This window comes from Puma concolor, chromosome B2 (assembly GCF_028749965.1).
Source record: "Puma concolor isolate L17-30 chromosome B2, mPumCon1.1.hap2, whole genome shotgun sequence".
NCBI lineage: Eukaryota > Metazoa > Chordata > Mammalia > Carnivora > Felidae > Puma > Puma concolor.
The window spans coordinates 19,083,872-19,097,929 of NC_141671.1; the positions used below are offsets into that span (position 1 = coordinate 19,083,872).

Sequence of the window (14,058 nt, forward strand, 5' to 3'; positions counted from 1 at the left end):
ATAGAAAACCAATTCTTTTTTATATTTTTTTAAATGTTTTATTTATTTTTGAGACAGATGGAGACAGAGCGTGAGCAGGGGAGGGGCAGAGAGAGGGAGACACAGAATCTGAAACAGGCCCCAGGCTCCGAGCTGTCAACGCAGAGCCTGACTCGGGGCTCGAACTCGCAAACCTTGAGATCATGACCTGAGCCGAAGTCGGATGCTTAACCGACTGAGCCACCCAGGCGCCCCTAGAAAATCCATTCTTATAAGGGTCTGGGATCTGACTCCCAAGAGCTTTAAGTAGAAGATGTGAAGAATGGGAAGACAAAGACAACTTTCATTGTTTCTTGATCAAATGTTGTACATGACCTTCACTTCTATATTTGTACATGTTGTACATGACCACAGATTTTTTTTCTTATTTTGTTTCTTTTTGGAGATTTTTATGTTTTCTGTCTTTTTAAGTGGCAGATGTAAAAGTTAAAAAGGCGTAATTCTTGTAGCCAATATGGAGTAGATAGTCCATATCACAGTGTGTCAAGCTCCTCAAGGATGCTCTGTATTTGGAGAAAGGCTTCCGGGAGGTTTTTTTTGTTTGTTTGTTTTGTTAACCATAGTGTATCCTCACTCTTCACTCTGATATTTGAGAAACATAATACAGAGTTTAAAGTACTTAAATGTTATTATGAGTTTCATCTGGCAAGATTAAGCTATTTAAGTTTTCTAAGGTATTATTTTTCTTAAATTTTTAAAAATGTTTTATTTATTTTTGAGACAGAGAGAGACAGAGCATGAATGGGGGAGGGGCAGAGAGAGAGGGAGACACAGAATCCGAAGCAGGCTCCAAGCTCTAAGCCGTCAGCACAGGGCCCGACGCAGGGCTGGAACTCACAAACTGTGAGATCATGACCTGAGCCAAAGTCGGACGCTTACCTGACTGAGCCACCCAGGCACCCCAAGTTTTCCAAGGCATTATTGCCTATTATTCTTTAGTAATTCTTGCCAAACTGTTCCCTGTGTAATCCCCAATTATAACAAACCATCCCTTGTTCAGACTAATAGGATATGGTGGACAATCTGGGTGGCAAAATATTTTGAAACAAATTCTACACACACACACACACACACACACACACACACACAAGAATTATTTTTCTCTAAAAGCAAGTATATGACTAAAGCGGCAAGAAATAATTGTTACATAATAAAGTTGGGGGTAAAGTCTTCCTTAATGAAGTGATACCTTTTAATTAGCTCACCGTTAATAAATCGTCCGTGCTTCCGGAGTCCTTGAGAGGATTTGAAAATAGTTGGCTCCGTGAGGGAATTCATCATCTTTGCAAACTACGCTTGCCCTGTTTGGTCTTTTTTGGAAAATGGTTGGTGCAAAGGAAAATTTCCTAAGTTTTAATAAAGTTTTACTGTTTAGCTCTCTGCACGCCTTTCCAAAGGACCATACACATCCATCGATGCAAGCCTTAATTGTTGGCACAAGGATGTTGATTTGATCATGGGCTAATAATAGAAACTATATGGAGTGAAGTGAGTGAAAAAACTGTCACCTTGTGCATGTAATGTCTAAAAAGGCAATGTGACTCTGTGCAGGGCCAATTACGTGGATTAAGATGGGTCTTTGTTGGGGCGCCTGGGTGGCTCTGTCAGTTAAACGACTTACTCGGGCTCAGGTCATGATCTCACGGTTCCCGGGTTGGAGCCCGTGTGGGGCTCTGTGCTGCCAGTGTGGAGCCTGGAGCCTGCTTTGGACTCTGTGTCTCCCTCTCTCTCTGCCCCTCCCCCACTCGCACTCTCTCTCAAAAATAAATAAACATTTAAAAAAGAAAAAAAGACTGAGCTCTGGAACCACAGAGAGCTGTCTCCAGTCTCCACCGGGTACCCGAACCTCAAGGTCTCTGAGCCTCAGTTTACCCATCTGCAAAATAAGTATGATGCTCAGAGTGCATGCATTATAGGGCTGTTGCAAGAATCAAACGACGTAATGCCTACAGATATTTACTTAAACCTTCTAATGGCTTCCTAGTTGCATATAATATGTAGATTGGTTAACATCACCTGCATGTTCAGCAAGGTCTGGCTCCTATTTATATTTCTAACCCAAATTCCCAGTATTCTCCTCTGGGGCTATACTTAGGTCACAGCCAAACTTCTTTCCTTTCCTTTCCTTTCCTTTCCTTTCCTTTCCTTTCCTTTCCTTTCCTTTCTATAAAACTATGTCCTACCTCAGGACCTTTGTACATGCTGTTCTTTCTGCCTGAACAATTAATTTCTTTTGCTCTTTGCATGGCTAAACAATTTTTTTACTAGTCTCATTAAAAAAAATTTCTGTCTTTCCTAACCTTCCCCCACAAACTTGTCCCTTAAAATTCTTCTCTATACTATTCTTTGGGTTCTTCTCTGCATTTTCCATTCTTATCATACTTGCCATTGTTCTATTCATTTCTCAAGTTTGTTTTATTTATCATGTCCAGTAGAAAGATGGTTTTATAATGTCAAGTACAATGTATATATTTGTATACCACTGTATTTCTGGCTTCTAGCACAGTGTCTGGCATAAAGCAAAACCATAATAAATATCTGTAGAATAAGAGGCTGAACAAAGTACAGGGCCTAGTGCAATGAGTATCAATGCTCAATAAATGCACATTAGCATTGCTATTATGAAACTCCTTCTAATTACTATGTGATAAACTTGAGAAGATTTACTTACTAGAAGATTTACTTACTAGAATCACAATATATGACATGGCATCCTTTCAGTGGAAACGTGTGGTAGGGAAGGTCTTCTCTTGAAGAGATTTGTGGGTATGGTTTTTGTCTAACCAAGTTGGACTCCACCAAGATTCACTGAAGACCTACACAGTTTTAAATGGAATTAGATAAGCAGACAAAGCACCTGCTTGGATTGAAAGAGACCGAGAGAGAGGCACCTGGGTGGCTCAGTCAGTTAAGTGTCTGACTTCAGCTCAGGTCATGATCTCATGGTTTGTGAGTTCGGGCCCTGCGTCGGGCTCTCTGCTGTCAGTACAGAGCCTGCTTTGGATCTTCTGTTCCTTTCTCTGTGCCCCTCTCCAGCTTGTGTGCCACCCCCCCCTCAAAAATAAATAAACATTTTAAAAAAAGAAAGAGACTGAGAGAGAACAAAATAAAGATGTCTTTGGACTCCCAAATTCTATTGGCAGAAAACAGGTTGAGAACACTATGTAGCTGCAAACGTGGGTTACCTTTCATTAAAAAAAAAAAAAGCAGGGAAGATCCAAAGAGTGGAACCAGGCATCTAGAGGACAGAGCTGAGAGCCATAGAGAAGCATTCCAACCTTGAGACTTAATCAAGGAACTGCCAACATTTGCTTGTTTGGATTTCATCATTGTTGGGGACTCAGGATCCTGGCCTCCTCTTAGCACCTTTTCATAGTTCCATCCCGCACGGTATCAGGATTCATCTGTGTGGCCAATAGGCTGTAGCAGAAGTGCTGCTCTGTCATTTCCAAGGTTAGGTTACAAAGGACAGCAGCTTCCATTCTGAGATCTTTCTCCCTCTTTCATTTCCTCATCATTCACTTTCACTAAATATGTTGATATTTGTCCATATGATACCCTTTCAGAACATCTGGATCAGTATTCTTAGAAGGGTTGCTGCGTGTTATATTTTGCATGGCGCAATCCTGAGTTATGCCTGTTTGTCCTAGAATAATTGTTTCCTCATTGACTACCCAAGTGTTCTGGATTGGATGATAAATTACACGATCACAATTATTATTAACATCTCTAGCATCCTACACATTCAGCCATATGTCCATTTACATTTTGTTAAACCGTACCATTGTGTGGTGTGTATGCAGGCACGTGTGTGTGTGCGTGTGTGTGTGTGTGTGTGTGAGAGAGAGAGAGAGAGAGAGAGAGAGAGAAGCAGAGACAAAGAAAGCTGGTTTTTCAGGGCATGTGGGTGGCTCAGTTGGTTAATCGTCTGACTTCAGCTCAGTTCACGATCTTGCAGTTCGTGAGTTCATTCCCTGCATCGGGCTCTGTTCTGATGGCTCAGAACCTGGAGCCTGCTTCACATTCTGTGTCTCCCTCTCTCTCTGCCCTTCTCCCATTTGCACTGTCTCTCTCAAAAATAAATAAACATTAAAAAAAGCTGCCTTTGCATCTCTCAATTATTTCTCCTCCTTTTAAAATGTTTTTATAATTCTCTCCACCTTCCTGGCCAAAAGTAACTAAGCAGAGTTAGGAAAGTCATAGTCTATAAAAGGTGGCTGCAAAAGGTGTAAGTCCCATGTTCTCATTTGTCTCCTGGAACCTCAACCCTTATAGTAGCATATCCAGGTCTTAGAAAAACCAACTTCTACATATAATGCTTCAAGTGTTTTTTTGACCAATTATATTTCATTTCTTTTTTCTTCCATGCAGGACCTGAAATGTGGAGGGGAAGGACTCAGTCAGTACATTCCTATGTCATGTTTAAACACTGACAAAACATTTGACAAGTACGTTCCTTCATGGTGGATTGAATGCATTTTATTTTATTTTGTTTGTTTCTCTCTAGGTTAAATATGGGGCAATTATAGGTACCAAGCAGCCCGAGTTTGATTCACCTTAAGGATCAGGTTTGTGGGAGACATGACCTCCCTTCCTCTTGAGATTTATCTGTGCCCTTCCATTCCTATATGACTGTTGGGGATGGGGCCATCATAGTAATGGAAGTATAGCTTGGAACCACCCCTTACTTACCTCTCAGGAAGTATCTAAATTCTTCGTCCAGTGTAGGAGCTTCCAAGATCAGGCTGTGGCACCTGCTGTTTCTCTGTGCCAGGAGAGGAAGTGCAGTAGTGGTGGGTGTGGGTTCAGAGGGGCTCTCAAGGTAGATGGTCTCCCTTTGAATCTCAGGCTTTTATGCCTTATGACCATGTGACCTCAAATAAGATGGTCAACATTCCCCAGCATCGGTTCATCAGTGAAGTAGAAATAATAATACCTCATTGGATTATCTGAAGGGTTAAATGAAATAATAGATATAATGTTTTCAAAAGAGTACCTTGAACATGGTAGGCATCCCATAAGTGTTAGTTAATACTGTATATCAGGGGTTCTCAACATGGATCAGTTTTGGCCTCAAGAGACATTTGGCAATGTCCGGAGACTTTTTAAAAAAAAAAATGTTTTTATTTATTTTTGAGACAGAGAGAGACAGAGCATGAGCAGGGGAGGGGCAGAGAGAGAGGGAGACATAGAATCCAAAGCAGGCTCCACGCTCTGAGCTGTCAGCACAGAGCCCAACGCCGGGCTCGAACTCACGGACTGTGAGATCATGACCTGAGCTGAAGTTGGACGCTCAACCGACTGAGCCACCCAGGCGCCCCTGGAGACATTTTTTTTTATTATTATTATCATGACTGGGACTAGGGAAGGGTCTGTTAATGGCATCTGGTGGTCGGGGGCCAGGGATCTTGCTAAACATTCTACAATGCACAGGCCAGCCTCTACAACAAAGGATTATGGGGTTCAAAATGTCAATAGTGCAGAGGTTGAGAAATCCTGTTGTATATATCAATGCGGTTTGCTCATTGTAATTTTACTTAATTTCTAATCTGACTAGCAGAGAAAATAAGGTATCAGCTGGAGTGGGGCCTGTCTCTCTGTGAAGACAATTCAGTGCCTCAGGGAACATGCCAAGCAGGCAAGATTGTATTTTGCTGAGATGTCATTCAGTGCTCAAGGTGGTATCACGGAGGTATAGGGTAGCATGTTCCCAGCGCCCAACTTTTCTGTGTTAGGACTTCAGACCAGGAAAATGGCCAGGGATGTCTGCAGGACATTATACGCAAGGGAGTTAATTACAGACTCATTTACAATAGTGAGAGTTGGAACAAACCTAACTATCCAACAATAAGAGATTATGCCATGGGGAAAAAAATCGAGTCACATGGAAAATGCCTATAATGTACAAAGTGGTAAATATGGGTTACAAAATAGTATTTACATCATCAGTCTTATTTTGTAAAGCATAAAAAGGTATATTTTGCTACCTGGCTATGAGGAACGGACCTCAATATTTCATCAGTGTTTATATCAGGGTCGTGGACTAATGGATGACTGTTGTGGGGCTTTTTATACAATTAAATTTTGCATAATGTGCAAACATAAGCATATATTTCTATAATCACAAAAGTAATAAGTATTGTATATGAGGGGAAACAGAGAGTAATAATATGCCACAGGACCTAATTCAAAATGAGCTCATGTCTGGTCTGGTTCCTGGTCTAGGGTCTGACTACTCACTCCAAGGGGACACCAATCTCTAGACTTACCTCTCCGTACCTGATAAGGTGTTAAAACTGTGTATTAACCTTTTGATGTGCATTGTGTTTCTTTTTAACTAAGGGAGGTATTCTTAGGAAACCTTTAATTACAAAGAACTAGGATTGTAACTAAGGACCTTCCCCCCACCTTTAGGATGATAATCATGAATTCAGCATCTAATTATTTAGATTAAGTTTTTAAGATATTTCATGAGTGCCTTACAATGCTTATCAAAAGAACAAAGAAAGAAACTGAGGAAACCATCTCACTGTGGTTAACACATCATGTTTGATGTTTACTAATGAAATCTGTTTACCTTCATAACTGTATAATAGGGCCATTAAAGACAATAGATACAGTAGTTTAAAAGTAATAAAATTTACAACAAAGTGTATTTAATTTGAAATTGAATTGCCAGCAAATGGTGTCCTAATGAACCCTTGTGTCAATGGAGCTCTAACCAAATTAAGGGAAATCATTTCTATCACAAGAAACTAAATCAGCTGTGAGATCCAAAAAGGCCATTCCTCTGGTGGGGGTACAGTCATTGTCACAGATGGCTCTGCTGATGGAATTAAGCTTAAGTTAGGAGAAATGAAATACAAGATCCTTCTTAATTCAAATGAATTTGGGAACGCAGGCAAATGTTAGAAAATCAAAATTAAATAAATAAATAAATGAATGAATGAATAAATGAATGAATGCATAAATAAATAAATAAGTGAGTCATAAAAAAGAACCTCAAATAAAGGCAGTAAATGTTAACAGGAGGAAAAAAAAAAAAGCCTGGGGAACATTTTTGAAGGTAGAAATAGATCTTGATTTCTGGCCATTGCATTACAAAAATAAAAAGTTTATGTCATATCAGCTATTCAGCTATTTGAACGATTCCTCTATTTCCAAGTTTCTTCATCAGTTTATAAGATTGAAGGAGTGGGGGGCTGAAAATGAAGTGGCAAAATGTCTTACCAAATATTTGATCTTCGGTAATTTCTGAAACGAGCCACATTTTAATTACTGGGAGATCAGTATTGACTACAGGGAGTCTTGAATTTTATAGAGATCACATTTCAAAAGCTACTCATCTCCCCAACTTTAATCAACGGTAGTTGTGTGGTATTTATCTAATTCTCCGTTAATCTGACACAATGTTTGAGGAAAACATCAAATTGTGTTGTGGTTCCAAAGGCAAACCTTTTCATTATCCCCATTGTCAATTTCTCTTCCTTTTATCTCTCCTCCTCTTGTACCCGCTGCAGAGTGCCAAGTCAACCATTAATTGCACATCGAGATGTCTGGAAAGAAAACAGACCGGCCGAGCTCTGTACTCTCACAGACGTAACTCACGAATCAAAGGCAGCAGCAGCAGGACCTTGCTGGAAGGTGAGACTCTCATGACTGACTTTTTCTCGGATGCAAAAATGTGAAATGATGAGATCAAAGGTTCTTGGCTCGCTGTCCTGGTTGGCTTTTCCTCCTGCTGGGACCCTCTAGAGAAACAGAGTTTCAACAGGTCTTGGTAAATATCTTTGAGGAGAATTCTACGCTCAAATAGAAGGGCTAAAATTCTCGACTGTAAAGCATTGGGAATTCCTCAAGAATGGTGTGCACAGTGCCAGGCTGGGTTCCCACTAGACAATGAGGCGGGACTGTCTCCATGCAAATGAGACAGGTTTGAGATTTGATGAATCTTCTGTCTTCTGTCCCTACTCATCTGACACTCGCTTTGAGGAAGGTTGTAAATGCAAGAGAGATTGTGGTATAATTCCTCAGACTGGCATTTCTGCCCCCTAGTCACCATTCGATTATCTTCCAAATTGCTGTGTTTCAGAGAGATAAAGATTTTTTATGGCTTGCTGACTTGAAACAACCACAAGAGCCAGCAAAGAAATGACTAAGCGGCCATGCATAGTAATTCCATTGGTAAATGACAAAATCTTTGTTTGTATGACATTTCCAAAATTACTACAGAAGATGGATCTAAAATACAAAATGTCACATTTGGCATGCAAAACTATCACAATATATTTCAGTATAAAATTCATAGAGGCGTTTAATTTAGAATGTGTTTAATAACTCGGTCTGCCTGCATCAGTAATCCTGCCTTGAGGTTTAAAGAGCTTGTCTTATTTATTCACATGGCGTTAATTTTTAAAAAAAAATATTTTTGGAAGCCAACATATTAAGGTTAAGTCTTTATTGTTAATTAAGATTTTCTAATTAAGCCAAAAATAATTGTTATTCTGATTGGTTTTTAAGTATGACTTCTGTGAGAAAACAAAAGAAGTTTAGCAACTTCCACTGTTTATTTAGCTGTGATTTGATTCCAGAAGCATACTATCTATATGGAAATATATATTATCGCTCACAAAATAAAGTCTAGGCAGGATTAAAAGGTACTTAACCGTTGGCTGCAGATTAATGGGTAGCTACTAACTCCAGGAGCCAAGAGAGTACAGTAAACTGCTTCGAAGAACGGCATTATTTTTTGCTTAAAGCACAATGTAATAGAGAATTCTTTGAGGTCAAATGATTCCAAAGACTATTTGGGACTTGTGAGTATAGAAAACATGACTTAATGACATTTGAGTTATTAATAATCCCAGGTTAATTTTTGTTTAATCTGAAACAAGTCCATTAAAAAAATCTTATCCATTTGGATAAACTTTCCAGCACTCGCTAAAAATGAAAATGGCCTATTCCTAAAAATGAAAATGGCCTATTCCTGTGAGTGGAAGGTAAGCAATGAAGTTCAAATGCCCCATAAAATATTCTTGACTCCTGTTCTTTAGTTACATACAATGTATGCTAAGTTTTAGGTTAAAGCACACACAAATGCTACTCCGTCCTTTAGGTTGTTTTTTTTCTCTCCTTGGAAGCCCATGGGGTAAGTTGACCTCATGCTTAAACTGAATAAAAGTATTTATCAGGTGAAGGGTTTGTCTGACCTACTTTGGACTTGACTCATCAAGGTGGTATAGGGACCAAGGGCAGGCTGCCCCAAACGTACCACAAGGGCACACAGACTATTTTGAATTGAAGCTACGTGAGAGACAGCCAGTGCAAGACCACTCAGATCCTCCTCCGTCCCCCTGAAAATAGGAAATAAATCTCCCATACGAAAGGTACCCTCCCTTTACTAAGAAGTGAAAAGACATCCTTATCACCAGAGATTGGAACTTTCAAGCGAAGAACGCTGTAGAAAGCTTGTTATTATTATTATTATTTTTTTTTTACTGATCTACAATCTCAGCCCAGATTTTGCTTGGAATTACTTCCTAATTAAAACTCTTAAACACCCGTTTTCTTTATCCTGTTTCTTTCTCGCAACATTATTTTGTTTCTTCCTAACATGTCTAAAAACTGCTTTCCTTGGTCATTTCTTTATGTCTCATTTTCATTACTGGGCCTCCTTGTGCGTGTCAAAAAACGTTGGCTTCTTTCTCCAGTTCATTTATTCACGTAAACTTAATTTTCAGTCCAGCAAAGACCTGGAGGGGTAGAGAAAAAAGCATTTTCCTCTCCTACGGCGTCCTGTGGTCTGTGATTAGTGTCAGAGGTAAGGGTTTTTGCCTTCCAAACTCTTGAGTTTGAAACTCACGGCCCATACTCACCCTCCCAGATACCTCAAAGAGGCACGATGTGTGGTTTTCAGAAGTGTTGGTATCCTGTTAATTCTATCTTATTATAATAGATGAATGGTTTCTGATGTCACAGATCATTAACATACCATGCTTAAAAATTGGCTAACCTTTCCCCTGGCGTAATTGGCAGGCTTGCCTTTTGACCTCCTAATTATATATCATGTGTCCTCCTCTGTTATCATTGCTAATACCTGACAATTACAGGTTGAGCGAAAATAATTGTCTATTTCCCCCCCACCCCCAAGAAGTGCATTGTGGCTAATTGTGTGGTTTCATCCAGTTCCTGCGTATTTCAGGAGACCTGCCTTGTCTTTAGGTTGAGCGCGGCCAGGCGCCTCAGCATCTTCAAGTACGGATGAAATGTGCAAGAGGCCTCAAGAACAAGGCTCCCCGAGGCTCCTACCGCCTCAGGGTGTCCCTGCTTGGTCGACCAGGTGGCTGTGTCTTCCAGTGGCAGCAAACGGAGCAGCTGAAGACCGGAACACACCCAGTGAGGCATGATGGAAATTTTTATGATCTGGGGCTCTATTTCCACGAAAGCCTTTATGTGGTAAGCTGGCCTTTTTGCACACATGTCCCTTTTTATGTAGCTTCCTCACTCTTCCTATCTATCCATCTTTTCGTCTCTACTCATGTGGCTTGAGATATTCAACTTTGCGGAGTGAACAGAAAGGGTTGCATTCATTCATTCGTTCCTTCAGCCAATACCCAATGACCCCCCACTATGCACCAAGCATGTGTTGTGGACCATAAAGGGACACCCTAAGTCCCGTGTAAAATGGAAATGCTGTGTTTATTTAGCAACCACATATATGGTGGATGCTTGGTCTAGTTCTCCTCCTTTTTAGGATTTACATGCTGAGTGATTAATGATGTACATTGTTGGGCGTGTAGTACATGGATAAGCGTGTAAGCAGCCAGGGATGCTGATTTTAGGTGAGAACCAAGCTTGAGGCCAGAAGAGAAGTTGGAAGGATTGTTCAGAAAATATATTATGGATATAGGGAGGGGTTCTAGAGAAGACAGTGCTGAGTAAAGGAGGAAGAAGGTGGGTAAGGTTAACCAGTGACCCTGGATGCAGGGATGAGAAACAGGCTGGAGACCATCAAGTTCCCTTTGGAAGCAGAGAGAAGGCTCAGTCTCATCTGGGGCATGTCCCATGAAACTCTAGCCCTCCCCCCCCCCCCCCCCGCCCACACACAAAAAAGAAAGGAGGGTGGGGAGGGGCATCTGGGGGGCTCAGTAGGTTGTGTCTGACTTCAGCTCAGGTCATGATCTCATGGTTCGTGGGTTTGAGCCCCTTGTCGGGCTCTGTGCTGACAGCTGGGAGCCTGGAGCCTGCTTCGGATTCTGTGTCTCCCTCTCTCTCTGCCCTTCCCGTGCTTGCGCTCTGTCTCTCTCTGTCTCTCAAAGGTGAATAAATGTTAACAAAATAAAATAATAATAATAATAAAGGAGGGTGGGTTAGTCCTGGGACACTTACCACATGCTGGTGCATTGGACGTTGAGCATGAGCACAGACTGTCCACAAATACAGAACTGCCTTTTACACTATTAATTTGAAAGAGTAAAACACACATCTTGAGGGTCCATATAGGTATCGCAGAGTGATATTTAAGAGAAAAGCTAATTTCTCTCTAAAATAGATAGGAGTGTGTTCTCTTTCTCCATTTCCCCTTAGGTTTTGTGCTAAAAGGTATCCTTTTAATTAATTTTAGCATGTGGTATTTCATTAAGGGTTGTAATCCATTATTCACATGAATATACTCTGCAGATAATGTCTTGTATTTATTCTGACCAACTGAAAAAATTAGAATAAGAGGCGAGACTGTAAAAAATGAGCCATTCTGTATGGTAGGTCTATAAACTACACACGTAGGCTGTCATTATTTACTTGTTCTGAGAAGAGAATTATCAACCTTCATTTTTTTGCCACCTTTACTTTCTAGATATCTAAGACCCTTGAGGATAGTGTTTTTTTTGTTGTTGGTTGGTTGGTTGGTTGGTTTTTGTCTTTTGTTTTTTTCTTTTTAATGGTCAACAACTCTGTAGTGAATTTTAAGAATAGAAACATATGGGCGCCTGGGTGGCTCAGTCGGTTGAGTGTCTGACTTTGGCTCAGGTCATGATCTCACGGCTGGTGGGTTCGAGTCCCGCCTTGGGCTCTGTGCTGACAGCCCAGAGCCTGGAGTCTGCTTCGGATTCTGTGTCTCCTTCTCTCTCTGCCCCTTCCCCATTTGTGCTCTGTCTCTGTCTCTTAAAAATAAATAAATGTTAATTAAAAAAAAAAAAAGAATAGAAAACCTATAGCATCCATAAAAGCCATGCCGTTGAATAACGTGTGCAAAGTCTCAGATGACCTCTGTGTTTAGAAGTTGATGGGGCTTTGGGGCGCCTGGGTGGCTCAGTTGGTTAAGCGGCCGACTTTGGCTCAGGTCGTGATCTCGCGGTCCGTGAGTTCAAGCCCTGCGTTGGGCTCTGTGCTGACAGCTCAGAGCTTGGAGCCTGTTTCAGATTCTGTGTCTCCCTCTCTCTGACCCTCCCCCGTTCATGCTCGGTCTCTCTCTGTCTCAAAAATAAATAAACGTTAAAAAAAAAAAAAGAAGTTGATGGGGCTTCAAAAACAAAGAAAACAAAGCCTGCTTACCACTGGGAGCCTAATAGACTAAATAGACATTTGGAAAGTCACAGCTTCATCCCAAGGTGTATCCACAGTCTACTTCAGATAGGATTTGGAGAATTGGCCGTGTGGATGGTGGTGAGAACACCAGAGGTCTCTTTCAAACAAGAGACCGGAACTCTTCCTGGGAAAGAATTCTTCCTGAGAGAAAAGGAATCCCTGCTGAAAAACATTCACTGGGGAGTCAACTCTCAGTTGGCTCATCTGTGAGATGAGGTTAAAAATATGTGCCTCTCAGATGCATCGTGAGAAATGATGGAGATAATACTTGGGGAAATACACAGAATTCAGAGGCTTCTTTTGTTATTGCTATCATTATTCTGTTTCTTTGATAGTGGAGCCCATAAATGTTTCCCCAGTGGACTTTCATTTGAATATCTATGACATGTTCATATTTCAAGTAACTTTCAAACTAACCTTTGCTTGAGAACAATGTCGGTTAACGGTTTTTTCCTCTAATGACTGATCCCAAAGGCTTTGTGAAGAAATGTGGGATAATTGTGAGAAGAGTTAGTCTAGGGTAGGTAGGGAGAGGACATTTTCCCTGGGGGAACCCACTGTCTCTGTGGAACCAGACTTTGAGGCTGTGTTCTAAGAAAGCAGCAAGCATAAATTAACCCCTGAGCTGAGGTCTTGGTTCCTACCTATCACCTCAGAGAAATTTCAGAAATGTGGTGTTACCCAAAATTTCAGTATATTATACAATTAATATTACTATTTATTTAGAGGATCTTAAGCTGGTCCACGATCAGCGAGGAGCCTGATGTGGGGCTCGATCCTATGACCCTGGGATCATGACCTGAGCTCGTGACCGACCCTCAACTGACTGAACCACCTAGGGGCCCCTAAAAGACAGAGCATGAGTGGGGGGAGGGTTAGAGAGAGAGAGAAACACAGAATCTGAAGCAGGCTCCCGGCTCAGAGCTGTCAGCACAGAGCCCGACACGGAACTCGAACCCTTGAACTGTGAGATCATGACTTGAGCCGAAGTCAGATGTTTACCCGAATGGGCTACCCAGAGCCCCAAAATTTAGCTATTTTCTTTAAAAAAAAAAAAGAGTTCAATGAACACCTAACAGCCAGGTACATTCTTTTTGTGCCTTTTAATTAAGTATCTGAAAATGTAAAGCATGGAGATAGGTTACAAAACATATTATTCAGTTTGCTTTCTAGAGCCATCTTCATTAAGAAGTGTTTTATGGGGCGCCTGGGTGGCTCAGTCCGTTCAGCATTTGACTTCGGCTCAGGTCATGATCTCACAGTTCTTGGGTTCAAGCCCCGCGTTGGGCTCTGGGCTGACAGCTCAGAGCCTGGAGCCTGTTTCAGATTCTGTGTCTCCCTCTCTCTCTGCCCCTCCCCCACTCACGCTCTGTCTCTGTCTCAAAAATAAATAAATATTAAAAAAAAAAAAAAGAACTGTTTTCTGGTAGGGGC

At 41.1% G+C, this 14,058-nt stretch overlaps 1 protein-coding gene across 2 annotated transcripts in view; it reads left to right on the forward strand.

Annotated features, from left to right (window-relative positions):
- Positions 1 to 14,058, forward strand: part of LOC112853414 (orofacial cleft 1 candidate gene 1 protein) — a 200,033-nt gene that overhangs the window by 164,041 nt on the left and 21,934 nt on the right. For both annotated transcript variants that reach the window (XM_086706313.1, XM_086706314.1), the window contains 3 exons: positions 4,411 to 4,487; positions 7,560 to 7,683; positions 10,261 to 10,494. In XM_086706313.1, coding sequence (XP_086562439.1) covers positions 4,411 to 4,487; positions 7,560 to 7,683; positions 10,261 to 10,494 — 435 coding nt within the window. The remainder of the gene's footprint in view (positions 1 to 4,410; positions 4,488 to 7,559; positions 7,684 to 10,260; positions 10,495 to 14,058) is intronic.